This window comes from Mustela putorius, unplaced genomic scaffold, assembly GCF_011764305.1.
Source record: "Mustela putorius furo isolate JIRA1106 unplaced genomic scaffold, ASM1176430v1.1 tig00000585_pilon_pilon_pilon, whole genome shotgun sequence".
NCBI classification, from domain to species: Eukaryota; Metazoa; Chordata; class Mammalia; order Carnivora; family Mustelidae; genus Mustela; species Mustela putorius.
Genome location: NW_025421424.1, coordinates 10,648,748 through 10,663,553, shown reverse-complemented (window position 1 = coordinate 10,663,553; position 14,806 = coordinate 10,648,748). Strand labels below are relative to the sequence as shown.

Below are 14,806 nucleotides of genomic sequence, written 5' to 3'. Positions count from 1 at the left end.
AATTACATAAATTGCATTTATGCGGTTCTCTTGAGAAAAAAGGGTCTTAGCCAAACACTCACTATAAAAGGTGGGGGAAAATAATTTTTCCTCCACTGCAATTTTTTTTTTTTAAGATTTTATTTATTTTTTTGACAGAGAGAGATCACAAGTAGGCAGAGAGAGGGGAAGGGAAGCAGGCCCCCTGCTGAGCAGAGAGCCCGATGCGGGACTCGATCCCAGGACCCTGAGATCATGAGATCATGACCCAAGCCGAAGGCAGCGGCTTAATCCACTGAGCCACCCAGGCGCCCCCTCCACTGCAATTTCTGATGACCAGCAGGAGACCTCCTGGGACACCCCACTCACTCCAGAGCCTACAGACAGGATCCTGGGAAAACGCAGAAGCCAGCAAAGGGTGAGAATTCCTACCAGAGTTAGCTTTCCTAGATCTCTGTCTGTGGTGCCCGTTTGAGAGAGGATGGTGAGCTTCATGCTGTCCTTTCCTGTCTGAATTCAGGTTGACAGGAGGAAAACATTTGTGAGAATTAGATCTTTGAATTGTGGCTCGTGATTTTCTGTTTGGGTACCTGCTAGGTATGGAGACAGATAATGCTTTTCCCTTTGTCTCATTCTGTGTCCTGAGAACTCGGCTTGGCTTTTCTGCCTGTTGTTGGGATGCACAGGTTATTAGTTCTTGCAAGTGCAGGTTGGAGAGCCTAAAACTATGGCTGCTAGAAATATGGGTTGCACCCCATATGTGGCTCGTCTCCTGCCAGCCATGCCCAGCTGTCGGGGTTTGTCCTTAGTCTTCCTTTGGGTTCTCTTTGGGAGTAACTCAGGGTGTCGGGAGATAACATCTCTTGTCCCCTCCTTGGGAGCACCTCTTCTGTCCATGGTTAAGTCATAAAGGGTTTGTTAGTTTGGGTTTTGAGTCATCTGACAGTGATACCTCTGTCTTAAAAGAAAAAGAAAAATATTTACTGTTTGCCCAGCTAAAAAGTATTAATAAGATACTCGAAAGGATTTTTAGTGAGCTCTGCGGTCAGAAGTTGGCCAGATTGGAAGCTAATATTCAGAGCCTGATAGGAACTTAAAAAAAAAAAAAAAAAAAAAGCTTTTTCCCTAAAATGAAACTATGTAATAACCAAAAGGGAAAGAAAACCATTCCCAAGCCACTATGAAAGGATTTACTAAATCATAAAGGCACACAGCTCTAAATCTAAAGCGTAAGAATCTTTTAATTTCCATTTTAGTTGAAATCCCCCTAATGGGGGTGCTTGGGTGGCTCAGTCAATTAAGTGTCTCCCTTTGGCTTGGTCATGATCCCGGGGTTCTGGGACTGAGCCCACGTATTGCACAGGGCTCCCCGCTGAGCATCTCCTGTGTCCCCTGCATCTCCCTCTCCCTCTGCTGCTCCTTCTGCTTGTGCGTGCTCTCTCTCTCTCTGTCAAATAAATAAATAATATCTTTTTAAAAAATCCTAATAATAAACGAAGCAGCAAATTGAAGATCATGTAGGTGGATAGGAGGGTCAGTCACCCTCTTGCTCATTCAGGTTGCAACCCAGTTCTTTGAGAAATTAAAAACAACTGTACTGTCCTGACAAATCTCGTTTTTCAAGACCAGAAATGTGGCTCTACAAACAGTTCAAATCCATTACACCATCACCAAACCTCTCCTGCTCATCTCAAAAAGCTGTTATAAAACATCTAGATTTAGGGAATAAAAGTCCTTTTTGACAGAATTTATATCTTCTCCCTGTGCCTTTGAGATGTAAATGTTCTACTTTTGTTCTCTAGGTATCCAGAGCCATTTCTTTGAAATGGGGACTTCAGGGAGGTAATTCTTATCTGAAGGGACAGAAAAACTGCTGCTAGGGTTGGGGATGCTGCTTGGAAACTAGGAGAAAGTTATTCTAAGTTAAGTTAAATGATGGCTATTCATAGAATATCTACATCGTTTCCAAATAAGGTAAGATACTAGAATATCAGTTATTGAACACAAGTTTAATTACTTTCGGCTTTTTTTTTTTTTTTTAAGATTTTATTTATTTACTTGACAGAGATCACAAGTAGGCAGAGAGGCAGACAGAGTGATAGGGGAAAGCAGGCCCCCTGCTGAGCAGAGAGCCCGATGCAGGGCTCCATCCCAGGACCCTGTGATCATGACCCAAGCTGAAGGCAGAGGCTTTATCCCACTGAGCCACCTAGGCTCCCCATACTTTCAGCTTTTTATACAGAGGAACTAAGGATGTTTGAGTCTATTGGTACGTATTTTTTGTGCCACACTGAAAAATTTGCTGTGAGGAGAGATACACTACTAGAAATGATGAAATGTATTTATAAATCTGCCAATCCCCAGAACGCTAGTCCACTATTACACTATACAGAATAACAGTCTATTATTGCTTACTTCCCTGTTTTCATAAGAAAGTAAGGATTCTGTGCAAGCTGGTGCAGCCACTCTGGAAACAGTATGGCATTTCCTCAAAAAGTTGAAAATAGAGCTCCCCTACGACCCAGGAACCGTACTGCTGGGTATTTACCCGAAAGATACAAATGAAGTGATCTGAAGGGGAAGGTGCACCTGAATGTTTATAGCAGCAATGTCCACAATAGCGAAACCATGGAAAGAACCTAGGTGTCCATCAACAGATAAATGGGTAAAGAAGATGTGGTATATATACAATGTAATACTATGCAGCCATCAAAAGAAATGAAATCTTGCCATTTGCTACGACGTGGATGGAACTAGAGGGTATTATGCTGAGTGAAATAAGTCAATCAGAGAAAGACAATTACCATATGATCTCCCTGATATGAGGACTCTGTGAGAAACAAGGCAGAAGATCAGAGGGGAAGGGAGAGAAAAATGAAACGATGAAACCAGAGAGGGAGACAAACCATAAGAGACTCTCAGTCTCAGGAAACAAACTGAGGGCTGCTGGAGGGGAGGGGATGTGAGAGATAGGGTAGGTGGGTGATGGACATTGGGGAAGGTATATGCTATGGTGAGTGCTGTGAATTGTGAATGACTTATGATTCACAGACCTGTACCGAAGAAACAATTCATTATATGTTAAGAAAAAGAAAAAAATAAGGATTCTAAGGGTTAAGAATTCTAATTAATATATGTAATTAGAACTACTTAGAAATAGTAAGGGTGCAAGAAAACAATTGTGTATGAAAAGTAAGGAAGGAAAGTAGAATGTGGTTTTTATTTTTATTTATGTTTAAATTTTTTGTAATTACTTGAATAATCTCTACACCCAACATGGGGGCTCAAACTCACACCCCCAAGGTCAAGGGTTGCATGCTCCACTGAGCCAGCCAGCTTCCCCGTATAAATTTTAATATACCTTAGTTTATTGTTTAACACTATGCTGGAGGCAGGGGGTAGGGCCTCAGAACTTTGATCCTGGTGCTGTTCCTCTGTGGGCTCTTCAGGATATACTTATTTTACAACTCTCCCAGAGCTGGGAGATGTGTTTCCTTGCTACCAGTGGCATTCTTTAGTAGGTTCTGCCTATCTGTGTGACCTTTTGTGTATTAACTAATTTTACTTAGTAATCTGGAGTTGAAGCCCCATTTCAATTCCTTTTTTAAAATTCTCAATTACTTTAATTCCAAACCCCTCTCGTGGAACATATGTACTTACAGTTTTAATGAAGCCTTTCTTCTTGCATTTTGGAAACAGTTACGTTTCCTCAAAAATGATGGGGATAATTCGCTTTTTTATCCCATTTCCTTCCTCTGTCCCACCCTCCACTTCAAAAAATAAAATATAATAAAAAAGGCAACAGGAAATGGCCTTTCATCTCCCCAGCACCAGCTTTCTAGGTTTTGAACCAGAGTGTGTTTTTCTTGTTTTATCTGGAAAACCTGCACATATTTATGCTTCCTCTCTTATAAAAACAAAAAACAAGGAGTTTCTCAGGCTCTTAAAACCAAACTCTGTAATACTTTCTGATGAAAGTGCTGGCAGGAGCAGAGCTTCGTGGTTTGGGAAGATGCCTTGTGTTTGGGGTGGAAAAGCTTACGTATTTGCGAGGTGCTGGTGCCAAGGATCCAGCTGACCGACTTTCAGCACAGGGCAAAAGCCTAAAGAGGGAAGGTGAAGGCTTTTCAGACAGTTATTTGTGGTTACTAACAATGTTCCTAATTGTTAGTGTGTTGTACTTACATACTAACAAGCATTTTCAAGGAAACATCTGTGGGACTAATTTTGCGGGGGGTGGTCTGGGGAGCACTTGTTGCTCTTTTAAAGCAGGGCACTCTGTAGTCCTGATAGTGGGATGAGCTGAGTGTAGGCTTTATATAGATAGAGAGTTCTGATGCTGAGGGCGGGAGGGAGGTCAGGTTCAAAGTGTGTGGGATCAGGCAGTCACTCACGGAGGCTGGAAGGGATGCAGGGTCCTCCAATGAACTGCATGGAGAACCTGGGGCATACAGGGAGTTTTCAAGTGTGGTGGGAAACGCAGACTTGGTTAGAATCTCAGCTTTGCTGATTTTTTAAGCCTGCGGACTCCAGACGGGTTACCCTGAGTCTGTTTTCAGATCTGTGAGATGTAGCTAAAACTACTTTGCAAGTTTTTTGGCGAGGACTAACAATATATAGAGAGAACAGAACTGGTAGGAGATCTCTGTATATGCACACACAATCGTACTTTGGTGGCATCAGATAACATACAATCCCACTTTAGCTGCAGCTCTGTACAGACCCAAAAATCAGCGGTCTCCAACCCTGAGCTCTTTGCAGCACTCTTTTCATCAATAAATATGGGGGCACTCTGCCCCACCTTGAAGGTTGTTATGAAGAATAAAGGAGGAACTATGTTCGTTTATTAGTTTCATTCAATAAAGTTGCCTTCTGTGTGTCAGGCACTGTGCTAGACAGAGGGGCTATGTGCAGGCAGAGGGTGGTCTGAGATGTGGCATAAGGGTTGGCCAGGGGCCGAATCTTGCAGCGCGTGGGAGACCATGTAACAGTTTCAGGTTTGGTTCTACAGGCAATGGGAGGTGTAGCACTGTGTCTGCTACAAAGTGAGCACCTGATACATGTTTCTTTCTGAGCATTCCCACCAGCATGTGCGGTTAGAAATTCAAGTTCAGCATATCTAAAATCAAACCCAGCCCTTTTTGTTCTCTGACCCGTCCCTCAGAGTTGACTGCTTCTTTCCAAGGCACCTAGTTCTTCCTATCTCTAGATTAGACAATGCAGTTATCTTCCTCTGTTCTCTTTTCCTTTCTGCTGATTTTTTTTTTTTAAGATTTTATTTATTTGACAGACAGGGATCACAAGTAGGCAGAGAGGCAGGCAGAGAGAGAGGGGAGGAAGCAGGCTCCTTGCGGAGAAGAGAGCCCAATGCGGGGCTTGATCCCAGGACCCTGGGATCATGATCTGAGCCGAAGGCAGAGGCTTTAACCCACGGAGTCACCCAAGCACCCCCCTTTCTGCTGATTTTTAAAAATTTATTTATTTATTTGACAGAGATCACAAGTAGGCAGGGAGGCAGGCCGAATGAGAGGGGGAAGCAGGCTCCCCGCTGAGCCCGATATGGGGCTCGATCCCAGGACCTTGAGATCATGACCTGAGCTGAAGGCAGAGACTTAATCCACTGAGCCACCCAGGCATCCCATCTGCCAATTTTTAATTGTCTCTCATGTTTGATCCTGAGCTAAGGACTTTATCTTGCTGAGCCTATTTCTTGCTCTGAAATGGGGGCCATAGCTTGTAAGAGGATTAAATGAGCTAATTGCATGTAAATTGTTTAGCATGTGTCTAGCGTGTAGCGAATCTAAAGATCGGCTCCTATCACTGGAAATATATAAGTTTTTCTGCTTGAAAAGAAGTGAGTTTGGTCTACCTCATCAGATTCATCTTTTTTTTTTTTTTTAAAGATTTTATTTATTTATTTGACAGAAATCACAAGTAGGCAGAGAGGCAGGCAGAGAGAGAGAGGGAAGCAGGCTCCCTGCCTTAAGCTCAGATTAGAAGCTTATTTATTCTGAACTCCATTCGGTTAACAGAATAAGGCCCAGGATTCTTAAAAAGTAGATATTTAAGTTCCTTCCCTACTTCCCAGCTTTTTCACCTCCTACCTTAGGACCAAACTAAAACATATAGTATTACATAAATAGTCCTCCCAGTCTATCACTCTTGTTTGCTCTTGCCACTCCCTCTGCCTGGGAAGGCCTAGGTTTTCCCATAAATCTCTCTCCTATTAGTTATATATTCTTCTATTTGGCAAGTATTCAGTGCCTACTGTGTCCTGGTACTAAGTACTTGGAATACACTGACTAAGACAATGCCCCTACCCTCAAAAGCTATGCAGAGGCAGGCCAGACAAATACAATGTAACATATAAACAATTTTTAATATATAAAACAAACATGTACTACATGTCAAGTATTGGTGAAGACAACCTATGTGCACATCCCTTCTATCAAAGTACGAACTCAAAGGCTAGAACCAGGTCTTAATGCAAAATCTTTGTATCCTCTTATAATATCTTGTATTTGGAGGTGCTTGATATTTTGGAATAAATAATATTCTGGAGATTTTTTTATACTGTCAAATACTAAATTGCTAAAGAGTAACAGGACTGCATTTAAATTCAACAAAATGAGGTCATCTGTGCCTACCTGTGCTCCATTCTGCTGTTGAGAACTATAAAGGTTAAAGAAAAGAGGGACGCCTGGGTGGCTCAGTTGGTTAAGCAGCTGCCTTCGGCTCAGGTCATGATCCCAGCGTCCTGGGATCGGGTCCCACATCGGGCTCCTTGCTCCGCAGGGAGCCTACTTCTCCCTCTGACTCTTCCTTCCACTCTGTCTGCCTGTGCTCGCTCTCACTCACTCTCTCTCTGACAAATAAATAAATAAATAAATAAAGAAAAGATAATGTTGTCTTCTACGTTCAGGCGTTAGTTTTTTCTCGCCAAACATGCCTATTTTTATAATGGTCTAGTGTTCAAAGTATAAGCTCAGAAATGAGAGTCTTTTTTTTTTTTTTTTTTTTTAAGATTTTATTTACTTATTTGAGAGTGCAAGAGAGAGGGAGAAAATGAGCAGGGTGGGGGGCAGAGGAGAGAGGGAGCAGCAGACTCCCCAATGAGCAGAAAGCCCGATGTGGGACTTGATCCCAGGACTCTGGGATCATGGTATGAGCCCAAGGCGGACACTTAACTGTCTGAGCTGCCCAAGCGTCCCCGAGTTACTCAGCAAATCCCTTAGCCTTAGTTAGACAAAGGCAAAATGGGGTAGCTAAGAGTTCATATAGGGTTATCAGTGAGAATTACATGAATTTGTGGTATCTAATAGGCACTTAATGATAATAGCTGTTATGGGGTGGGAATAGGCTTAATTAGTTTTCAGTATCCATAGACACTTGTGTGAGACTGTCTGTAGTTCAGGAAGCTTCTGAGAGAGAAGAGATGGACTTGGAGCAAAGATTTTTAAAAAATTATAATTTGGTAATCCAAAAAAATGAACATTTGCTAAGAATTTAAACAATCCAGAAAAGAGCCAAGCTTTCCTCTGACCAGATTTATTGAGTGTAAGAAAATTCTATGTACAAAGTGACTGGGACCTGCTGCTTCAAAACATGATCCTTTCTTACTAATATTTGGATAAGTCAGTCCATTGAGTGTCCAAAAGAAGCTTACTCTAAAATTAAGAGAAAAGTGCCCAATGCACACGAAATAAATGGCCTGACTATTGGGACTGGTGTAGTTGTCTAAGATAATTTACACAGGCGGGATCGAGCCCCGACGACAGGCTGCTGGAGAACCGCCATGAGCCATCAGGAGGCCATCTTGTGCACCGCCACCGTGATGCCGTCGTGTTTCTGGATCATGATGTTCCTGAAAGGAAAAGATATTCCATAAAATGTTACAAGTGGGAGTCTGCTGAAGATTAAAGACACTGTTTGGTTTAGGATACAACTAAAAAAATACTATTTATCATTTCTTTAAGGTATGAAAGCAATATATGAATATAAGAAAACATTTGGGAAATACAGAAAAGTATAAAATATACAAATGAATCTATAATCCTACAGCTCAGAGACAGGCACTACTGTGTTTTGTTAGCTGCGTGTATACCATCTGTGCATTTGTCTGCTCTTTTTACAAAACTGATCACACTGTGTAGTTCCATACTCTGCTTTCATCACTTACTATTACTCTGAGGATGCTCACCTGGAACAGCTTTAGTATTTCTATTACTATGGAAGTGGTTTCTGTTCCTTGATTGGTCTTTGCCTATGCTATTTATTACTTCCTTTTTCTTGACAGTCAGGACAATTCGTACTCTTCATTTAAATGTCACTGTGGTCTGAAAGCATGTTAAGCTTTGGAGATCAGTCTATTTTGTGGTCCAAAGAGTGAAGAACCTCCCTCCAAGTTCTTTGAATGCAAATCGCTAATAACACAGGGCAGGCCCTACTCAACCTTCCCAGTGACTTTTCTGATTAAAAAGGAAAGAATCTGTCAAGGTGTACTCACCCATTATCTGATTCTAGACATACCACAGGGATATCAGTGGGGTCTGAGGTCAGCTTAGCTGCTTGCTGGGCTAGAACAGATATCACCCCGGCATGCTCATCTGACAGGGTCCCACGGCCTGGAAGACAGAGATGTAATCATGTCAATGAGTACACAGCTATAGTAGAATCTCTCACTGATTTATTCACAAAAAGAAGGCTCAGTTCATGGTCTTTTAGGTTAGGTACTGACAGGAAATGATTTTGTCCTGATATTTAGCTGGTTACATCAACAAGAAAGCTAAACAACACTTCTTAAATCAATAAAGTGCCAGGAGACACTTGATTTCCAATCACTCTCATCACCATCTCTGGACACCTTCTCGCACCTATAAGGAAGCTATAATTCAAGTCAGTCTGAAAGCCATAAATGCCTTTTACAGGAAGCTTCGTGAAACCAACAAGACATTCAAAGGTGAAGTTGACAAAAAACAGTAAGGGCAAGATACTCGTTGAAACGAATAATTTCTTCATGGGGAATCTGATTTTCTTTTAGCGAGCTCAACCTCAAAGGATACAAAAGTCTTTACTCAGGAGTTCAGTTGCAAGATCACCTTGGTTGACAGTACACGTGAATATTCTGTGCGCAGTTATTTCGACCTGAATAAGCTGGCTGTTTTCAAATACAAACTTAACTGGCTTTTTGTTAAAATTTGTTTTCACCTGTAGATAATCGGGTGTCCGATACAAAAGGTAATTACTAAGTTTACACTTCCACATACAAAGGCAGCACAAGCTCGCCTGCCTGGAACTATAGTGGATAACAGACATACCAGTGTGGCAGAGCTGGCGGATTTTCTATGGTTACAGAAAACGCTAACTGGACAGACGGTGCAGTCTTTTGGGTCCTGAAGGTCTTGGAGGAACTAATTTCATTTTAGATTTCCACACCTGAATTTCAGGCTTTCCATCAACCAGCACCTCAAGTAAATCTGCCTTTTTTTCTCCCAACTAGATTTGTGTAAAATCTGAGTGACACAGATCCTCTTTCAGTTACCCTCCCAGCAGAAATTCAGAGCTTTAAAAATTCCTGCAGTAAAGTAAGGAATTTAATTGAGTAAGGAGGGAGGAGTCCTTGGTTTACGAGTTGGGACATGAATTAGCTGAACACTTTAGTTACTTACCTTTCAGGATTTATCTCCTCATCTGTAACTCTTACCATTTATTGAGCATCACGTCTGGGTTCTGTGTTGAGTGTTTCACACATATTATATAATCTTACAACACCGTGACTAAGAGGTTTTTGAGCGAGACTGAAATCCTAGCTCAACCCTAGCTCTGTGACCTGGGGCAAGTTACTCAACCTCAATTTCTTCATCTGCCTCACAGGGCTGCTACAAGGATTAAATGACTTAGTTTGGGGAAAGCACTTAGAATGGTGCCTGGCACATAGCAGGTGCTCAATAAATGCAATTCTATAATTACTGCCATTCTTAAACCACAACCCAGTACAGAGATCCTGGGTTGGCAAAGCCTTGGCAGCTCATGTCCTTTCCACCCATCTCAGCCAACTGCCCTAGACCTTTGCTGCCCAATGCCCCCTCACTGGCCAAGGCCTGCCTGCTCAGCACCATCCTGTGCCCCATGGAGGCCCAGATGAGGGCTGCACCTGTGCAGGCGGCCTCGATGCGCATGTAGGGTCCAGGCAGTTCTGCAGACCAGCTGCCAATATCCTGATGTGCCTCCTCTGATGTGAGAGGGAATCAAAGACCATGTTCTTTATAAAAACAAACAAACCAAAGTCTTTAAACTCAATGAAAAAATCAACCTAGAAAAGCTCTAGGTAAATTCCCATTTGATGAAAAGAACAAACGATTTAGACCATGTAGACCAAGTGGAGATTGTCGTGGCCATGGAGGAGGACTTTGGGTTTCACATTCTTGAGACAGATGTGGAGAAGTTATTGTGCCCCCAAGAAATTGTATATTACACTGCAGATAAAAAGTATGTACATGAATAAAATATCAGACCCCTTTCTCCAATTAGAGAAGACAAGGGCGATACTGGTGAGTGTCTGGAAGTGACATTATTACTGACTTTGAAAGAGTAATTCTGTTTAGACTTGTATTTAAACGAAGAGTTGTTACCTTTGAAAAGAAATCTATACAACCAACCAATTAGCCAACCAACAAAAACAACCCAGCAGAGAAACTGAGGCTCAGAATTTTTGGTCCAAGGTCACACTATTAGCAATGGAAGAGCAGGGGGCTGACCCCATGCGTTCAACTCTGAAGCTCTCATTTTTACTGCCTACTCTCTTACTCAGGTGTATTCGGACTACAAAACAGCACTGTCCATCTTCCTGGGTTATTGTGAAAATCAGAGATAAAGCACACAAAACCCTAGCAGTCTGCACCCATTCTCAACCAATGGTACCTGATGTCATTATCCGAGGTCCTTGCTAGACCCAATTTAAAATAATTCAAATACTATTTCAGTAGAAACAATTTCTAGTGCAAGAACTGCAAGGACCACTTCTACCTTCATAAATACCAACTGAAAAGTTTCAATTTTCTAATCCCATTTGGAGATAAACTCTACTCTCACCAACGAACCCAGAAAGCGGCAGGATAACAGGAGGTATAAAAACTAGAGATCAGCGCACTAGGCTCTAGGCTCCTAGTCAATATCAAATGATATGCAGTCCACCGGAGTAGATGGTGACATACTTACAGCCCAGATTAAGTCCTTGTGAATCTGTGCACAGGACTCCAACAATGGATGGATTCTTCATTCTAATTCCAGGAGCACCAGAGGAATGAAGCAGATGATGTCAGGAAATGAATTTAAATAATTGTAACACACACGTACAGGTTTTTCTATGTACCAGGCACTGTTGCGCTTTAAACCACTGCTTATTTATTACGCTGAGAAAAATTAAACTACAATGAACTAATTTAAATATGGTAGTTAAACCAATGTACGGGTGATGGGAGAAAAGATTATGTCAGGTACTGCTGAGCTTCCGAGAGCCGCAAACACGACAATTTATCAGTATTTTGTCGCCGTTGTTCAAAATGACGAAAAAACACTGGTTGCCTCCAGGAGGGGAAGTGGGAGAAACTGAGGGGCGCTGGTGGGAGGGAGCTGTTTCGCGGTGCGCCTTCTTGTACTTTCAATTTTACACCTTACGTGGATATTACTTGTTCGAAAAATTGAGAGGTCTTTCCTCAAGCACCAAGTAACTGGTTACACACTCGAGGAAAGATTTGTGTTTATGTTCACGTTGCAGGGTTCGCTTTGCACACCTGGCACAACCTTCCCCCAAATGAACCCATTTCCTAAAACTACTGAGGAATGATCCAGCCATACAGACAACTGCAACACGACGGGCGGTTTTGGCTTTGAGCTGCGGAGACTAGCTCCCGGCGGGAGGGTGCGGAGCCCCGGCGGGACTGCGGTATTTTAATTCCGGGTCACCCTCTCCACCCCGCGGCCGCGGGACAGGGCTCGCCGCGTCACCCTCTCCCCTACCCCCAGGCCCGAGGGTCGCGCGGCGTCCCCGACACGCCCGGCCGGCAATCTCAGCGCGCGCCCCGTGTCCCGCTCAAGTCCCCCCGCCGTGCTACTCACGTATCCTCCAAGTGCTGCTCCAAGGTGGCCTCCATGCCGCCAGCCCGGTCCGGGATCCCGCAACTCAACACCTCCTGCTCCGCCCCAGGCCCGGGGCGCGTCTTGCTCACGTGACCCGGGCCGGACGCAGTGGGGGACGGCGCCTCCGAAGGGACAAACTTCTCCGAGCGACCTCCGCGCTGTGTTTGGGAAAGTTGGTTCCGCCTCCGCCGCCCGGATCCGCAACCGGGTGGCGCAGGCGCGAGTAATTCCCGCACGGGAAGAGGTGTGTGGCCGGGCAGCAGAGTCTCGCTTCCGGCCTGGCACTGTGTCTCGGCGATGTCGACCTTTGCATTCCGGTTCAACCGACTCCGAAACCTTCAGGCCGGATCTTGTTTGCGTTCTGCAATAACCGGGCGGGTCAGACAGGGTGAGATCCAGGCGGTGCGGCAGGGGCAGAGAGAGACGCAAGACGCTGGTGCGCGGCTGCACAGGCGTGTAGGGGAGGTGACGTGCGCGTGGGGGCTAGAAGACCACCTGCAACTCGGTGAAAACCCCAAGCTAGGTATTGGGAAGACATTGGTTCTTCCTTTGGCGAGGGCGCAGGAAAAGTCCGGGAAGGAAGGTGTCACTTGTAAAGAAGACTGGGTAGGACTACTTAAAAATAACTTTTAAAGAGCACTTGTGAAATAAGGAAAGTCACCCATCGTCTGTGCAGAGAGGACTTAAAATCCCGCGGAGAGGGGCGCCTGGGTGGCTCAGTGGATTGTCAGACTTCTTCTTGGGTCTTAATCTTGGGGTCCTGGAATGGAGCCTGATCCTCGTGCTGTGCTCCCCGCTTACTGGGGAGTCGGCTTGTCTCTGTCTCTGTCCCTCTTCCTCTGCCCGTATCTTGCTCATGCTTTCTCTCAAATAAATTAATAAAATCTTTTTTTAAAAAATCCTTTGGAGAATTTTCAGTGTTTTTATTCACTTTTTTAGGCAAAATTGATACATAATGGACATGTAGGTCTGTAGCTGGCCTTTTCCACAGAATTTAGCATAAATGTCTTTTCAGGTCATTAAATATTCATTTGCATCCATTGTCGTAGTTACAAAATATTCCATAATACAGTTGTGCCATAAATGATTTAACTAATCCCTTATTAATACTTAGTTGGTTGTCGGTTTTAGGGGGGCAGGTATTACAAATGCGGTGTAAATATCTTTGTAGGTAAATATTTGTCCATGATAATTATTTTTAAATAATAATTTATGATAAGTTCTTAGAATGGAAGTACTGGGTCCAAAGTTAATAATTTATGATAAGTTATTAGAATGGAGTTAATGGGTGTCTGGCTGTGATAGTGAAACTTGCACCTTCCTTAAAATTCTAGTCTTGAATGTCTTAATTCAGGAGTTTCGGACTTCTGCCTAGAAAAACTATTCATGTTAACATAGTATGGGCCATTTAAATCTTAGAGGAAGCAGCTTAAAACTACCTTTAAAAGATAGCATTAAGAACTAAATAAAATCTTTAAAAAGAGAGAGAGAGAAATAGCATTTAAAAAGGCTAAGAAACCAGTTGGCTTCCCTCCGAAGTTCTGCACGCAGAGACTTGGCTCTGCGCGAGCGCCCCCTATGGCCACATGCGTTTGTAACCTCGAGGCAGTGCCATTTCCGTAGAGCTGTGACTTGAGCCACATTTGTGGCTCACACTAAGAGTAGTGGCCTGGCCACACTAAAAGTAAAATAGGTGAAATTAATTTTAATAGTATATTTTATTTATCCAAATACTATGTCCAAAATATTGTCATTTCAACATGTAATCAAGTTGAAAATACTAATGAGATATATTACATTTTCTCCCTCTGTACAGTGTCTTCAAAATCCAGTGTATATTTTTCACAGCACATTTCAGTTCACACTGGCCACGTTTCAAGTGTTCAATAGCCACGTGTGGCTACAGGTTACCATATAGGCTAATGCAGCTCCCAGGTATCTCTGATTATCTCAAAGCCAGATTGATGATTACAGTGTTCTCAGAAAAGCTGGTAATTGCTTCTCAGGCTATAGGAAAGGCCTCTCAAGGGCAAATGAGCAAGCAGGAAGAGGGTGGCCGCTGGCGCACGTGTCCTTGCCACACCCGGGGCGGGAGAGCAGACTATACCACACTATCCCTCGTCCTCTGCCCTGTTGCTGTTGGCCCCTGCAAGGTGGGCAGAAGGAGTGGGTAGCTCTTATAGGCTGGAGAGATGCAGGGGGTTGGTGAGAGGGTTGGAGGTGTGCCTGACCCCACACTGTTTTCTACTTTCACCAGTTGGTGGGGATATTTGACGATTCTTTTTCTCAGTTTTGAGTGCTGGTATCCATTCCTGGGGTGACAGACCAAGTCCCATAGTCAAGTACTTGCCTTGTTGCATTGTAATTCTTTATATGTTTGCTTTTCAAATACAGGAAAAGTATCTCCTCCATTTCTGGATGCTGAGCATTGCGGAGTACAGTAAGGATTCAATATTTATCAAAGAATTTTGATGGGTCTTTGGGAAAGGAACTCTGTCGTGTTAAGTACCTTTAAGTCATGGGGCACTTGGGTGACTCATTTGGAGAAGTGTGTGACTCTTGATCTTTGGATTGTGAGTTTGAGCCCCTTGTTGAGTGTAGAGATTACTAAAAAAAAGAAAAGAAAAAAAAGAAAAACCTTTAAGTCCTGAACTTCTGCCATATTTATCCTCTTCTTTCTCCTCTACTC

General features: G+C 43.3%; 1 protein-coding gene across 1 annotated transcript; it reads right to left on the bottom strand.

Annotated features, from left to right (window-relative positions):
* Positions 1 to 7,511: 7,511 nt before the first annotated feature.
* LAMTOR5 (late endosomal/lysosomal adaptor, MAPK and MTOR activator 5) lies at positions 7,512 to 12,239 on the bottom strand. The gene is made up of 4 exons (XM_004769884.3): positions 12,097 to 12,239; positions 11,197 to 11,258; positions 8,486 to 8,603; positions 7,512 to 7,843 (listed from the first exon to the last, which is right to left on the bottom strand). Exons 1-4 carry the CDS (start codon positions 12,129 to 12,131, stop codon positions 7,783 to 7,785), a joined length of 276 nt encoding a protein of 91 aa, XP_004769941.2. The 5' UTR covers positions 12,132 to 12,239; the 3' UTR covers positions 7,512 to 7,782.
* Between the last annotated feature and the right edge of the window lie 2,567 nt (positions 12,240 to 14,806).

Bases quoted from the DNA above. Each gene is read 5' to 3' on its own strand.
- LAMTOR5 (XM_004769884.3), bottom strand. From the start codon at position 12,131: ATGGAGGCCACCTTGGAGCAGCACTTGGAGGATAC. The intron at 11,259-12,096 runs GTGAGTAGCACG...TCCTGGAATTAG, and splicing joins GAGCAGCACTTGGAGGATAC to AATGAAGAATCCATCCATTG. The intron at 8,604-11,196 runs GTAAGTATGTCA...TCTGTCTTCCAG, and splicing joins ACAAGGACTTAATCTGGGCT to GCCGTGGGACCCTGTCAGAT.